This window comes from Prionailurus bengalensis, chromosome B1, assembly GCF_016509475.1.
Source record: "Prionailurus bengalensis isolate Pbe53 chromosome B1, Fcat_Pben_1.1_paternal_pri, whole genome shotgun sequence".
Classification (NCBI taxonomy): Eukaryota; Metazoa; Chordata; class Mammalia; order Carnivora; family Felidae; genus Prionailurus; species Prionailurus bengalensis.
In genome coordinates, this window is record NC_057344.1 from 15,081,243 (window position 1) to 15,094,902 (window position 13,660).

The following is a 13,660-nucleotide window of genomic DNA, read 5'->3' on the forward strand; positions in this document are numbered from 1 at the left end:
GAACAGCCCAAATGCCCAGCGACAGCAGAAGGGCGAAAATGAATGGAGGTGTGGGTCTGTAGTGGAATACTATACAGCAACGAAGATGGATGGATTGTAGCTACATAGAACACCTGGAGACGTCTCAGGGATCTCAGTTTGAGAAAATAAAGCAAGCTGCAGACGAATACAGACAGGACTGTTATTATTACCTGAACTCCGAATAACTTTAAAACTAAAGAAATCTATGGTAAAACCATAAAGAGAATTAAGGAAATGACACCTTATAATTTAAGAGAGTAGTTTCCTCTGAGGGGGCAAAAAAAGGGTGATGGGGTTTGGGAAGACATACAGGAGATACCATGAGCAGTGGTCATGTGAACATAAGGTGCCCCTTTATACTTTGATATTTTATAATAATTTTATACTAATTTGCCTACTCAATAATTAATACACAAATTACAAAACTTGTGTATGTCCAAAACTCTATAGTAAAATTAAAAGGCAAGTGAGGAATTGGTCTGCTTGATGTTAAATACCACTAAGATCAAAGAAAGAGGATTTGTTCTTTGACTTGACCTAGAGCATGTCTTACCTCCACCTGAATCTTGAAAGTACTAGTGATTGTCTGCCATTCACTATGCTACTAATGTCATGATGAGGGTGTAAACTCTGTACATATTTCCAATATTTAGCAGCAGCTGAAACGTTTATGGCTAACATCCAAATCAACGGGTTGAGCTGGACTTGTTGGCCCTTTGCCAAGTCGGGCATATATTCCTGGGCAGAACTGAATATAGAATTGAGTTTATCAACGCAAATCTGGAGTATAATTAGCCTTCAGGCTGTTTAGCAGAGGGTTTCTGATGACCCCACTTGACTTCCTACTGGAGAAAAGCCACGGTTCTTAAGGAAAGTGGATGCGTTTGCACACAGATTTGGGATAAGCGAAAAATCTGATGACATACAGCAGAACTCGCAAACTGTTGTGTCCATCACGTGACAAGCCGTCACCCAAACACAGCCCCCACTCGCAAATGATCCACCAACTGCTTCAGGCGCCTCGCACTGCCTGGCTCGAACGCCGCGCTGGAAGAAGCTGTTCCCGGCCCCGCAAGCTGCCGGCGCGCAAGCGTTTGGGGGGCGGCACGTCCCTGGGCGCCAGATGGGAGCTACGGATGCTCTTCCTTGCCAAGAAAGCAGAACGTCCTCACAAGAAGCCGTTTACTGTGGGACCTGCCAGTGTGTGGAGCAGGCGTCACAGCTTCAGACCGAGGGAGCTCGTGCGGACGCGGCAAACCGGATTGGCACCTCCGCCTCCGGCGCACGGAACTTGACAAAACGGGGCGTCCACCTAGGAAACGGGACAAGGCTGGAGAGGGGTGGCATTGTTGGGGACGGTGTTGGCAACCCCCAGACAGACAGATCGTGGGCATGCGTGTGGCAGGGGACCAAGGAGCCCAGCGGAGAGACCCCGGCCCGCTGTGCGCAGTGCTCCATCGATTCTGACGACCGTCCATCGCCGAGTACGTCCCTGCCGTGGGCGGAGGCACTGGGCCGCCCAATGCCTGTTCCTGGCACCTCCACCGGCAGCGGTCCCAGCCTCCCCGGAGGATGAGATCCGCTGCCGGGTCCAGAGCAGGAAGTTCTCCCTGGGAGTGGGCAGAAGCCCCAACGCGTACACTTAAGGGGACTAGGGCGACGTGGGGCGAAGCGGTCGGCCAACGGTTCCGCTTGCTCCTCACTTTCTCATCGTGCTTTGGCAAGAACTGCCAGATAATGACTGCGGAGCAGGGTAAGGAGAAGTCCAGTCCTCTCTGGGTGCTGAGCTTCCCGGAGGGCGGTGCCTGTGGGGAGCACGCTGTGGGGCCTCAACACGCCCCCCTGAGAACGACCCTTCGCGATGGTGATCGCCGTAACAAGTGACATGTACGTCGTCCCTGGGGCGGGTGCAGCCTGCTTCCGTGTGTTTTGCAGCAGCCCGGGGGGCGGCTGTGACGACACCACCATGGGCCCGGACACAGAGGCTGCAGCGGGGCCAGGTCAGGGGGGCCGCGGAACAACAGTCCGCGCCAGGGCTGGGATTTGCACCCAAGCAGTGTGGCTCCTTGGATAAGGAGCCGACCCGTGGCACACAGGGCCTCGGCCTCTGCTCAGTCATCACATCCTTATCTCCACGTCCCTGGTGAAAACAGATCAGACTGGCAGCTTTGTTCCAGAGAAAGAGCGTTCTCTGCGCGCATCTGCTGTCCCCCAGGGTGGCCTGGGAAGTGCTGCGTCTTGGCCAGTCATAAAACAGCTCTGGCGGAGGGCGGAGGGCTTCACGCGCTAAGCACTGCACACCGCTCGCCTCCTTGAATTTCCACCGACGTGGCGTGCGGCACGTGCCATCGTGCCCGCTTCAGAGAAGGCAGACGCAGGAGGGCGAGCCACTGGGCAGAGGTCAAGTGAGTGGCACGGCCACCGGAGGCCCAGCTCCTGGCTCGGCTCTACCTCAGCACCAGAGCCACGGGGCGAAGGTGGGGCCCAGAGCGACGGTGAAGAAGGGCGTGGAGCTCTCCCTTCCCCTCGTGGGACCCGCCCATCCTTCCGCCCACGGCCCCCCGCCCTTCCGCGCACGGCCGGCGCTTCCTTGCCTCGGAGTGCTTCCCGGGGGCTGGCCAGAGGCTCACGACGGGCCCTCGGTCCTTCACTCGCTGCAGGTCACTCAGGCTCACGTACTTGTCCAGCTCGATCACTCTGTCCATCCAGAAAATGTCAGTCATCCCATGGTCCGAGAAGATGATAACGTCCAGGTTGTCCTGCAGCTCCAGCTCCTGTGGGCGGACAAAGGCCGTCAGGACAGCGCCCTCGGCCCACGGAAAGACGCTCTCACTCCGGAAATCGTGTAAAGAAGTGGGCTTTTTAAAGTTTATTTATTTATTTATTGGGGGGGGGGGGGAGAGGGCAGGAGAGAGAATCCCAGGCACAGAGCCTGACAGGGTTTCGATCCCATGAGCCCATGAACCTGAGATCCAGACCTGATAGGAGATCAAGAGTCAGATGCTTAACGGACTGAGCCACCCAGGCGGCCCCTAAAGAAGTGTTTTAAACTGTAAGTTACAGGGGAAAGGAGAGGTCCTCAGTTGTAAACTGAATCGTGTACTTTTCTGCCCTGATGAGGGCAGTTCAGAATCACTTTGAGGAGGGGGACTGTGAGAGCACGCTCCCCACTCCTACTGGGCTTTTGCCTCTCCAGGTACCCTTTCTGTTTTCATTTCCTTTTGGCTCTTTCAACAAGCTTGTGTGGTACTGTGGGGACTGTCACTTACCCATTTTTACAAATGTGGGAAAAAAAGCTCAGAAGGTTTTAACAAATAATACCTTGCTTAAAGTCATCCAGCAAGGGGGTGGCAGAATCAGGGACAGAACCCAGGTCTGTTTTCCATGCCCACTTGAACCCGGTTACCAGGCCTGTTAGGTCTGATAAAGGACTGGGCCATCTCGCCGGCTCCAGGTAATAATGCAGATCTGGTCGTTCCAGTCCTGCGGGCCTGGCAGCGAAACAAGGGATCTCTTGGTGTCTGAAGAGGGGTCGTGTGAAGAAAAGAGACCCGTCGCAGCCTTGTGCCGGCCTCGCCAGCTAACGACAGTAAGAAGGAAGATGCTGAGCGCTATGACAGCCAAGCAAACAGAAAGAAAGTGACGAGAGGGAAGACTGGCCTAGTGGGCCCGGTTCGGGCTTACCTGGATCCACTTGGTCATGTGCCTCAGGATGCTGTCTACGGCCTTCAGGGCATCTTTCCTCTGCGGTGAGGAGGGGCCGTAGTGGTGGCCTTCCACATCGATGCGCTCATAATAGATGGCTGCCAGGTCGGCCCGGCCACTCCTGGAGGGAGCAGGGGGAGAGAGGTGAAGTCGAGGGGGACGCCCACCAGCTTCCTCCCCCTTCGCCCAGCAGCGGCGACACTGGTGTATCCCCCAAACCCTGACCCGTGGGCCAGGCAAAGCCGACACCTTAGAATGAACAAGGTGATCTCCAAGGGAGAGACACAGTTACTGCATCGAGACACGCCATGGGGCGCCTGCGTGGCTCAGTCGGTTAAGCGTCCGACTTCGGCTCAGGTCATGATCTCACGGTTTGTGCGTTCGAGCCCCGCGTCGGGCTCTGTGCTGACCGCTCAGAGCCTGGAACCTGTTTCAGATTCTGTGTCCTTCTCTCTCTGCCCCTCCCCGGCTTGTGCTTTGTCTCTCTCTCTCTCTCAAAAGTAAGTAAACATTAAAAAAAAAACATTTTTTTTAAAGTCACTTCAGGGTCCCATAAGTGTGTGGGCAGTGGGTGGAAGTTCTCACTAGGTAATGGCATTTTCATACACATCCCTAAACTTGTTTGAGGCCTGTGTTTGTTATACTGATGAAATAATGAACAGAATGGAAACTTCCATAAAATCATTCCCTCAGCTAAGCCTCAGCCTTTAGCTGCTTTATGCTTTTGTATCTGTAGCTTCCCAAATGTGCAGATTCATGCCGTATATGCTGTGTTCAAGTGGACACACTTCCAAGGTGTGGCTTGCATGGTGGGGGAAATTTCACAAACAAGGTTGACCGTTGCATTAAAGTTCAACGGAATGCTTTTAGGTCACTGCATTTTAGACCTCTCCCTTAATACCGCAGCTACTTGGCTTGTTTCTTTCAGGCTTTTCACCGAATTCACAAATCTGTATGTGACCAGAAAGCCGGTAAGTATCACAGATTTAGCTGATGGCTTTGTGTCAGGGAACTGTCAACCCCGGGTGCCAGGAACACCGGATTTGGGATGCTGGCAATTCAGGGATTATAAATGTGCCTTTGGGAAAGATTTCTAGGTTGGAGTTTCATCAATTCATTAGGGACCTGGGTCTTCAAGGGCTGAGAGCTCTCGCCTGTTTGGAGTTTAGCGGACAAATTCTTGGTCGCCAGCTGTTTTCCACATGGATCTGGTCTCCATCACAGGTCGGCTCATTTGTAACGGAGCAGTTGGGTGAGGAGTGATGGTTGGAAATGCCTGCAGACCTGTTGTTGGCCATTTATAATTTACAGCTCAGGGGTCCAGGAACGGAGCCAAAAGGACATGTGGCTGTCAGCCCAGTACTTGAGAACTGCAAGGGGCTCCCAGCCTTGGAGTTTCAGGGACACTCAGATCCCCTATCATCTCAGGATGCTGTCCAGATCTCTCCTCCGTGTAAAAGTTCATAATCTCACATCCATTTTCCTTACTGAAGTGAGTTGGAAAGAGAAGAATCAGGGAGACAGAAACAGGGGTGGGAGGGGGGGCAATTCAAAGGAATGGTTGGAGTTATCAACAGTTAAGAAAAATGATCCAAAACTTAGAAATTAGGCCCCCCAAACCAGCTACCTGTCTTTCCTGTGTCCTACAAGAATGGGGTCTAGTAAACTTGCTTACAGGTCAACAGACTTTATGACCAACTAGAGCCCAGACTGTGTAAACTTAGCTGTTAACCTGTATTTAAGCAGCAAGATGAAGATTCCATTTGCCTGATGGAGAAAACAGTCCCAAAGATCATGGTTTGACTGTCCTCTAAGTTATTAAGCATTTCTGCATCTAACGATAATCACATCCCATCACCCTCCATCATTCATTTTCTTCGAGTGTGTGCGTTTCTCATATTCTCCAGTTAACCAGCCCTGTCATCTCCTGATTCCCTCAGCAATAAAGTAATTTGAACTCTGGCATAATTCTTGCATTCGTATGTACTGAGCACATGACAGAGGCTTAGGTTTGAAAATTATACTTTGATAGGGAATTGGAATTAGACAAATCTGGGTTCAAAGATGTGAACCTCACTAACCTGGAGGTCTCAGAAGAAAAGCAAACATATCTGCAGGCTTCAGTTTGCCATGTGAAAAACCTCCACAAAGGGCCGCACTGAGTTTTAAATGAGCTGAGGTTTGTAAAGTGCTTGACGCCTGGCAAAAGGGAGAGAAATGCCTCTCTTCCTTCCAGATGCCCCCGGATGGCTTTTCCCTGTGTGCTGAGCCCCTTCCCTCAGAGTCCACGAGGAGGAGGGCCGAAGGCCGGGACATTTGGACCAGCCGCCTCGTGGCCTGTGGAAAGAACATCTGGCCATCCGTCCGCTCCTTTCTAGGCACCAGCAGGCACTGAGGTCCCGGGATCCCGAAAGGATTCCCTTGGAGCTCTCTTGCAGAGCCTGGAGCTTGACAACGGACGGCAGCCGCGTGCACCGCTCCCACGGCCCGGTTGTCGCTTGACCAGCCCTTCGGAGAGGCCGCATCAGGCAGTGTGCCGAGACCAGCCCGGGAGCCATCAAGGCCGCCTCCGGCTGCCACGGCTCACACGGTGCTGCCCTGCCCCCTGCCCCCCGGACGAGCTCCTCACGCCCCTCTTTTCTGTCCGTGGGAGCGTGCCTGTGCCACCATCAGAACTTCCGGGAGGATGGATTCATCACCGCTTCCTGTGGTGGCTGCGGGGCAGGGGTGCGGCCTTGCAGGCCCCAGGTGCGGTGCGTGGTACAGAAGTCGCTCGTGATGGGGGCTGCGTGCTGCTGAACGTGTCACATGGCGAACAGAAGGCCGAGGCCGCCATCCCGTCTCAGGCCTTCGTGAGCCCCAGGCCCGGCGCAGCCACGCAGGGGTGGCTTGCAAGGGGACCACCCCTACATCCTCTCCATCTGATGCGGTTTCAGCGCACCTTGCAGGCAAGGGTGTAGACCAGGAGGACAGCTGTGAAGTCGACCTCGAAGCGTTCAGGCACTTCTCATCAAGAATGGGCTCGGGCTCCACCACCTGCTAGCTGTGTGCGACCCCGGGGCAAGGTGCGTAACTCTGGGAGAGTCACTGGCCTCCTCAAAAGGGCAGGGGGGGAGAACGACATCTGTGTAACACAGCAGAGGTCGTGGCAAAATGGGCCGATGGCAATGAGGCCTTTGACACAGTGCTAGCAGTTGGCTGTTGAGGACAATTAATCCTCTTCTCCTTCTCTTTTCCTCCACACTGGAAGTTCTCCAAGTGCTAAGGTGGCATCTCCCACGGATACGACTTGGATCCCTAGAGCCTCGTGAGCACTGGATGGCAACGGCCAGGTCAAGCACGGAAGTTGGATTAGCCCTTCCTACAGAAACATGCAGCTTCTTGGCTGAGCGGGACCCTTTGCTGAAATGCTGTCCCTGGGTCCATCTTAACCGCCTTCTGTAAAAGCCTATCTATCTTGTATCCCTTTCTTTCTGCTTCTCAGACTAAATAGCAGAGAAGACGAAGGCACTCTATCAGCAGTGTTGATCAGGAGAAACGTGTGTGCCTGTGTTTGCACACTTATGTGTGAGAACTCTAAGTACTCTTCCAATTATAGCTAGGAATTTGAGATAGAACTGAGCAGAAACCAAGAGGTGAGCTAGGGAGCCTAAACTTACTCCTTCTCTGGGGGCTATCTGATGGAAAGGTAAATAATAATACATCTTTGCCTAAACACACAGACCATGAGAAATTCATAATTCCTTTGAGTCACACTCTTCTATGAACAAGCTGCTACACGCAAGATGGTCTTAACTGTTCCAGACTGTTCCAGGCTGGACAACTACTGGTCCACAAATGTCACTCCTTTAGTCTACTTTGTAAGAAAGCAGCGAGACGTGTTCTCAAAATGCACAGGTTGATTGAAGGAGGCACCTTCTTTTTCTTTGCAAGAGAGCCTAAATCATCTCGCTGCTTTCCATGGGCAATAAGCAACGTCTGGAATATTATTTTTCTTCTCTTCCCCCCCACCCCCACCTCTCTCTCTCATTTCAAGCCCTGACTAGTTTTAGAAATTGTGGATCTCCACCTTTCCAACCACTATTCCCAGGAGGGTTTCTGGTGGCCCTGTTAACTTTGGCAGTGTGAAGAACCCACAAGAAAACCGCACTGGCCTGAGTCCATCCTGCCCGGGCCTCCACTGCCCAACTGCAGAAGCACCATTCACATTATAGACTATGCGAATGCCACCCTCTGCAGCTCAAGGCCATTTACGTGGACTACAGTGTGAGTGGTGCCAAGATGAGCAATATGGTAGCACCAGGTCATACCAGGTAGAGGCTGGGCCTGGGGCCACTTTCCTAGACTCCAGTTCTTTGCAGCCTCTTGTCTCTAGGGGAGCCCAATGCCTTTGCTAAACACACACACACACACACAACCACCCCCACCCCCATCTTTCCCCTCTCTAAATGCTGTGCTCTAAGGTAAAGATGTTACTCCCCAGCACTCCATGGCTTTGTCATGTTGCCTGAAAAGAAGAAAAGAAAAACTTCTCTAGAAACAGAGAAACAGGAACAGAAACTTCTCTGGGAAACAGAGTGCAGGACCGACTCGTCCTGCATTCTGGTGTGCCTCGGGACAAGACACTTTGCTTGAGAGGCCAGCTTGCAGGCCAGGGCTAATCTGAGTCTCTTGTGACTGTGTGACTCTCTACCTGTGAGTCACTGGGTTGTATGCAGTTGGGACCATTCAGCTGTCAAAGCAAAATGAATGTGTAAAAGGTTACACTCCCGTATAGAGTGTTGGGTTATTTGGAGGTCTTCACGTGTTCATATTCAGCACAGCAATAGGCTGTGGGGGGTGGGTGGGGAGTGGCTAGCATTTCGGATGTGTTGGAAATAGCACGGTATAGACACAGAGCTGTTCCAGAGTTCTAGCTCTGCTCAGCCGCTGGGCGGGTGGTGCTGTTTGGCTTTGCACAAACTGGGTTGCAACTCGATATTCCAGTTCATCATGTGTGTGGTTTCCAGCCCTTGTGGGCAAGGGAAAGAAAGCAGAGTAGGTAGGAGGCAGAATCATATAACACATATGATTTATAAACCATATGTTGAAGAATATTTATTTAATATTTCATAATATTTATTTAAAGTTCCCAGACCCTGCCCTTTCCCTCTTCCCTCCAGAAAAAAAATCTAAACTTTTAAACTGGTTACATCTCAGTTTTAAAGTATTTCAAACCTATTTCCTCTCCAACCTGTCAGAGTTTGAAACTTCCTGTCCCTCAAAAGACCGTCTTGATGGGTTTCACGGACGTGGAATTATTCGAAGAAGCAACGAAGGCAGGGGTGTTGTTTTCTCCCTGTGTAGTTCCGTGGGGGTGACTGCTCCTCTCTGCCATGGTTAGGTGGTGATGGCAAGAATGGGATTCCTGATCGGTCAACTCTACACCCGGGGAATCTCAGCTCTGGGCCAATTCATGGAGTTCGTGCCAGTGAGCTATATGCAGCACCTAGGATATGCTGGCTCGCGGGGTCTGCAAGCTTGGAACCTGGCTCTTCCTCCTGGGAGAATAAATGTCCCTCCCTGGTCTCCACGCTGATTACTACGGGCCCTCTGCCTTGATCCCACCCAGGAGACTCATTCAACAGCCAAGGGGATCTCAAATCCAGCCCTAGAAGTCCGAGAGCCCCCAGCATCTTTAGCCTCTTGGTTGCTGATTTCTCAAGTAGACCCCACCCGGTCTCCCATCTTGACTTTCACTTCTAGTAGCTTCTGAGACTGACTTGAAGCTTTCTCCTGACCTTTCCTGTTGATCACTTTATTTTCTTTTTTTTTAAGTTTATTTGTTATTTTTGAGAGAGAGAGAGAGAGAGAGAGCGAAAGCGAGAGCGAGAGAGAGCGCCTGAGCAGGGGAGGGGCAGAGAAAGGGAGAGAGAGAATCCCAAGCAGGCTCCGTGCTGTCAGCGCAGAGTTCAACACGGGGCTCAAACTCATGAATCATGAGATCATGACCTGAGCTGAAATCAAGAGTAGGATGCTTAACCCATTGAGCCACCCAGGTGCCCCTTCTCTGATGGTGCCCTGTCTCTGACGGACTCTTATGTGCTATTCAGGACAACATTACTTATTTCTACACTTTTAAAGTTCTGTGTCATTGTTCCATGTGGGAGCGGAAGAAAAGGTTCTATGTGCTAATATGCTAATGTGTTTCGTACATTACCAAGAAGAGGGTAGAGTAGGCAATTTTTCCAAATTTATTTCACCACAGATCCTTCCTTTTTGCCAAATAATTATTTTCTGAAATACAAGTATTCCCTTAAATCTTAAATTAGAGAGATGTTGATATTCATTTTGCTTCTCTCTTGTCCATCAACATAAAAAAGAAAGTCCCAAACCCTCGGGGACTTTCTTGCTCCCAATTCAACATTTACATAGAGTGCCCCTACCTGAAATGACTCACTCACAATTATTCTCTGGTAGTAGTTAACATTCACCATGCAAGAGGCTCACCACGTTTCTAAGACATTATTCCACCCATGCCAAACCTTCTTAATTCACTTTAGCATTCATTACCAGTCCTAAAAACCATGAAGAACAATGGTATGACTAAGACTTTGGGACACTTACTTGAAGGAGTCAAGAGCATCGCTCACTGCATTGGCAAAATTGATATCCGTTGGGACATTTTTATATTCTAGGCAGTAAGTAGGTCTGACACCAAGAATCTCAACCTCACAGCCTAAGAAGGAAAAAGATGGCAAATGGTTACCTTCTTCAATAATTAAGGTAGGGTTATGAGCCTATTTCAGGAAGCAAACACCATTAGTCAAAATACAAATTTTGTTCATTTTCATGAAATAGAAGAACCTATTGTTGACAGTTGGTATATATATATATTATAAAATTACAGTTAAATTTTGTTTAACTGGAGCAGAGGTTCTCAAAATACATTCCTAAGCAACACTCGTGTCCCATGACAAGGACTAGTAAAATTTCATTAATGTTTGTCTTTCCCAACTTGAAACAAAAAGTTAATTAGTACACAGAAAGGTCTTAATTAAAAGTTTTTTTCTAGGGGCGCCTGGGTGGCACAGTCGGTTAAGCGTCCGACTTCAGCCAGGTCACGATCTCGTGGTCCGTGAGTTCGAGCCCCGCGTCAGGCTCTGGGCTGATGGCTCGGAACCTGGAGCCCGTTTCCGATTCTGTGTCTCCCTCTCTCTCTGCCCCTCCCCCGTTCATGCTCTGTCTCTCTCTGTCCCAAAAATAAATAAACGTTGAAGAAAAAAAAAGTTTTTTTCTATAGGTTTTTCATAACTACTAAGGCTTCTAGCGTGTCTTTGTCCATTCTAAAGTCAAGTTGTAGGTAGTATCTGATTAGTCCAGGAATAATAAAATAAATACTTCACTAGTCCAACTGGACTCAGAGATAGATACTGCACTAAAGTAGCAAGGCCTAAAAATCAGTAGGTCAAAGCGAGGATTCTGAGACATGACCTTGCCTCTTCCAAAATGAAGTAAAAGGATTAAGGGCATTCAGACACTGGAAGCTGCGATGGCCTTAGCTTCACTGCCCCGGTCCCTGGGACAAATAGAAGTAGTTGCTCTGAGAGAGAGACATGAACCTTATTATCAAAATACAGGGCAGGAGAGGGATGAGCCAGCCTCAGTTTTAGTGGAGTACTATTGGGTACCTACTCTGAACTGGTCACTGTGTTCAGACATAGCAGAAACAAAAATAGGTCAGTCAGCGTCTCCATCCTGGAGCATCCCAGAGTCTAGCGGGAGGAGGCATACAGGAAAACAGCGTAATTTGTGAAGTCTAAAATGACATCCACTTGCTGGCGCAGGGCATTTACTTCAGGGATTATTTCTTCCTGGAAGCCTTCCTTGAATCTCCAGGTTGGGCTCGGTCCCATTTGGCCAGTGTGTCCGGGGATGGAGGTAGGGAAGAAAGGGACATCCCAAGCAAAGAGAGTAGCAGAAGCAAAAGTTCAGAGATGAGTAACAGTAAGGTGTGCGTGGAGACCTGTATGCAAAAGAAAGTTCCAGACAAGGGGTGCCCCTCCCCCACGGGGCTCAAACACAGGAACTATGAGATCATGACCTGAGCCGAAGTTGGGCACTTAATCTGACTGAGCCACCCAGTGTCCCAGTGCTGCCTACTTTTTGAATCACTGAGTTCTTTTTCTCTCCAGCATCGTCCTCAGCTTTCTGCAGCTTTGCTGATGGCTCAGAGCCTGGAGCCTGCTTCAGATTCTGTCTCCTTCTCTGCCCCTCCCCCACTTATGCTCTCTTTCTCTCTCTGCTCCTCCCCTGCTTGTGCTCGCTCTCTCAGAAATAAAGAAAGAAACATTTAAATGTTAAAAAAAAAAAAAAAGTAGCATAAACTTTCTATGTAAAGAACAGAGAGCTATATACCGGACAAATTCCAAAACCTGCTAAAGAGATAATCCTTATCTTCCCTCATGACACTTGTAACTAGTAGCAAATTAAATCGAAAGCTTCAAAAACGCCCAGATCCAGCTCAACTACAGATTAGAATGACTTAGCCTCCACTCTAAAGGCCTGACATAGGAAGAGGCATGAACTTTTTCAGGGAAAATATCATTTGCTATTGTTCTTTCTCACACAATGCTTGGCATATAATTAAAAAAAAGCATGAGATGTACTAAGAAGCAGTAAAATGTGCGTCATAATTAAGAGAAAAAATATTCAACAGAACCAGATCTATCGATGTCACAAATGCTGGCCAGAAAGGGTAAACATAAAACAAATTTCTTTAAGAGATTATTGACTATATAAAGCAAAAAAAGTTCCCATAAGAAAAATATAATATATACAAATATTTGTATATAATTTGTAACTATGTGTGGTGATGGATGTTAGCTAGACTGATTGTGATAATCATTTCACTATATATGTATCAAATCATTCTGTTGTATACCTGAAACTCAAAATTTTACATGTCAATGATATCTCAATAAAAAATAAATAAACATAAAAAAGAATGGGCATGATTGTTTATATATCATTAATACACACCACACACACAGTAACTAGTCTTGGGAAAATAAAGTGCAAAATTGAAATCTTGGTTGAAGGTTTCAATGACAGCTCAAGAAAGAAAGAATAAATGATATCTAAGATATAGCTATATAAAGACATAGAAGATTTGAAGGTTAATAAGCTGGATTCAACAATGAAAATTTTATCTTCTTGTTGTAGAATATTCATTATTATCAAACTTAACAGAAAAACTGACTGTATTTTGGTCCGCAAAGAAAATCTCAATAATTTCCAAACAGCAGAAATTTTACAGGCCACCATGCATATTATCTGACCAGAGGTAATGAAATTAGGAATTAATCATAACAGTTAACTAAAAATAAATCCAACTCCTTGTGAATGAAAAAGAAACCCCTTATGTAACTTGACATAAAGAGGAAATGAAACCTTCACTGAACCTTCACGCTAGATATTAACCACAGTGAAAATTCTACATTTCAAAACTTCATGGGATGCGTTTTCATTTAGGTCAGAAGCAGATCAGGAATGTTGCCGTCACCACTGCAATTTATTACTGTTAGAAAACTTCTTAGCAAGGCAATTAACAAGAAATAGAAATAAATAAGGAGTGCTACAAATCGGAAGGCATGCGTGAAGAGTTCATCTATGGGAACATTTTTAAAACTTTTTGTTTGCAACTCGTGGCAAAATACTCATATTTCTTCATGATACAGTACAAAAAACAGACTCACGGCAGAAACAGAAGTTTCACCCAACTATGAACAACGCACACTAATACTTTCTTGTTCTATTCTACTCTAGGTGTGTTTTTTTTAATACTGATTAGCAATCCATAAATTGATTTTACTGTCCACTATGGATCAAGACTTGTGTTTGGAAAACACTGATATGAGCCATGTACCTGAGTATTCCTGAATCCCTCCTGTCC

At 48.3% G+C, this 13,660-nt stretch overlaps 1 protein-coding gene across 1 annotated transcript in view; it reads right to left on the reverse strand.

Annotated features, from left to right (window-relative positions):
* ENPP6 (ectonucleotide pyrophosphatase/phosphodiesterase 6) overlaps nucleotides 1–13,660 on the reverse strand; it is a 108,462-nt gene that overhangs the window by 19,058 nt on the left and 75,744 nt on the right. Inside the window, exons 3-5 of the mRNA XM_043558323.1 lie at nucleotides 10,333–10,444; nucleotides 3,706–3,847; nucleotides 2,616–2,795 (exon numbers count right to left, since the gene is read on the reverse strand). Of these exons, the coding sequence (XP_043414258.1) occupies nucleotides 2,616–2,795; nucleotides 3,706–3,847; nucleotides 10,333–10,444 (434 nt within the window). The remainder of the gene's footprint in view (nucleotides 1–2,615; nucleotides 2,796–3,705; nucleotides 3,848–10,332; nucleotides 10,445–13,660) is intronic.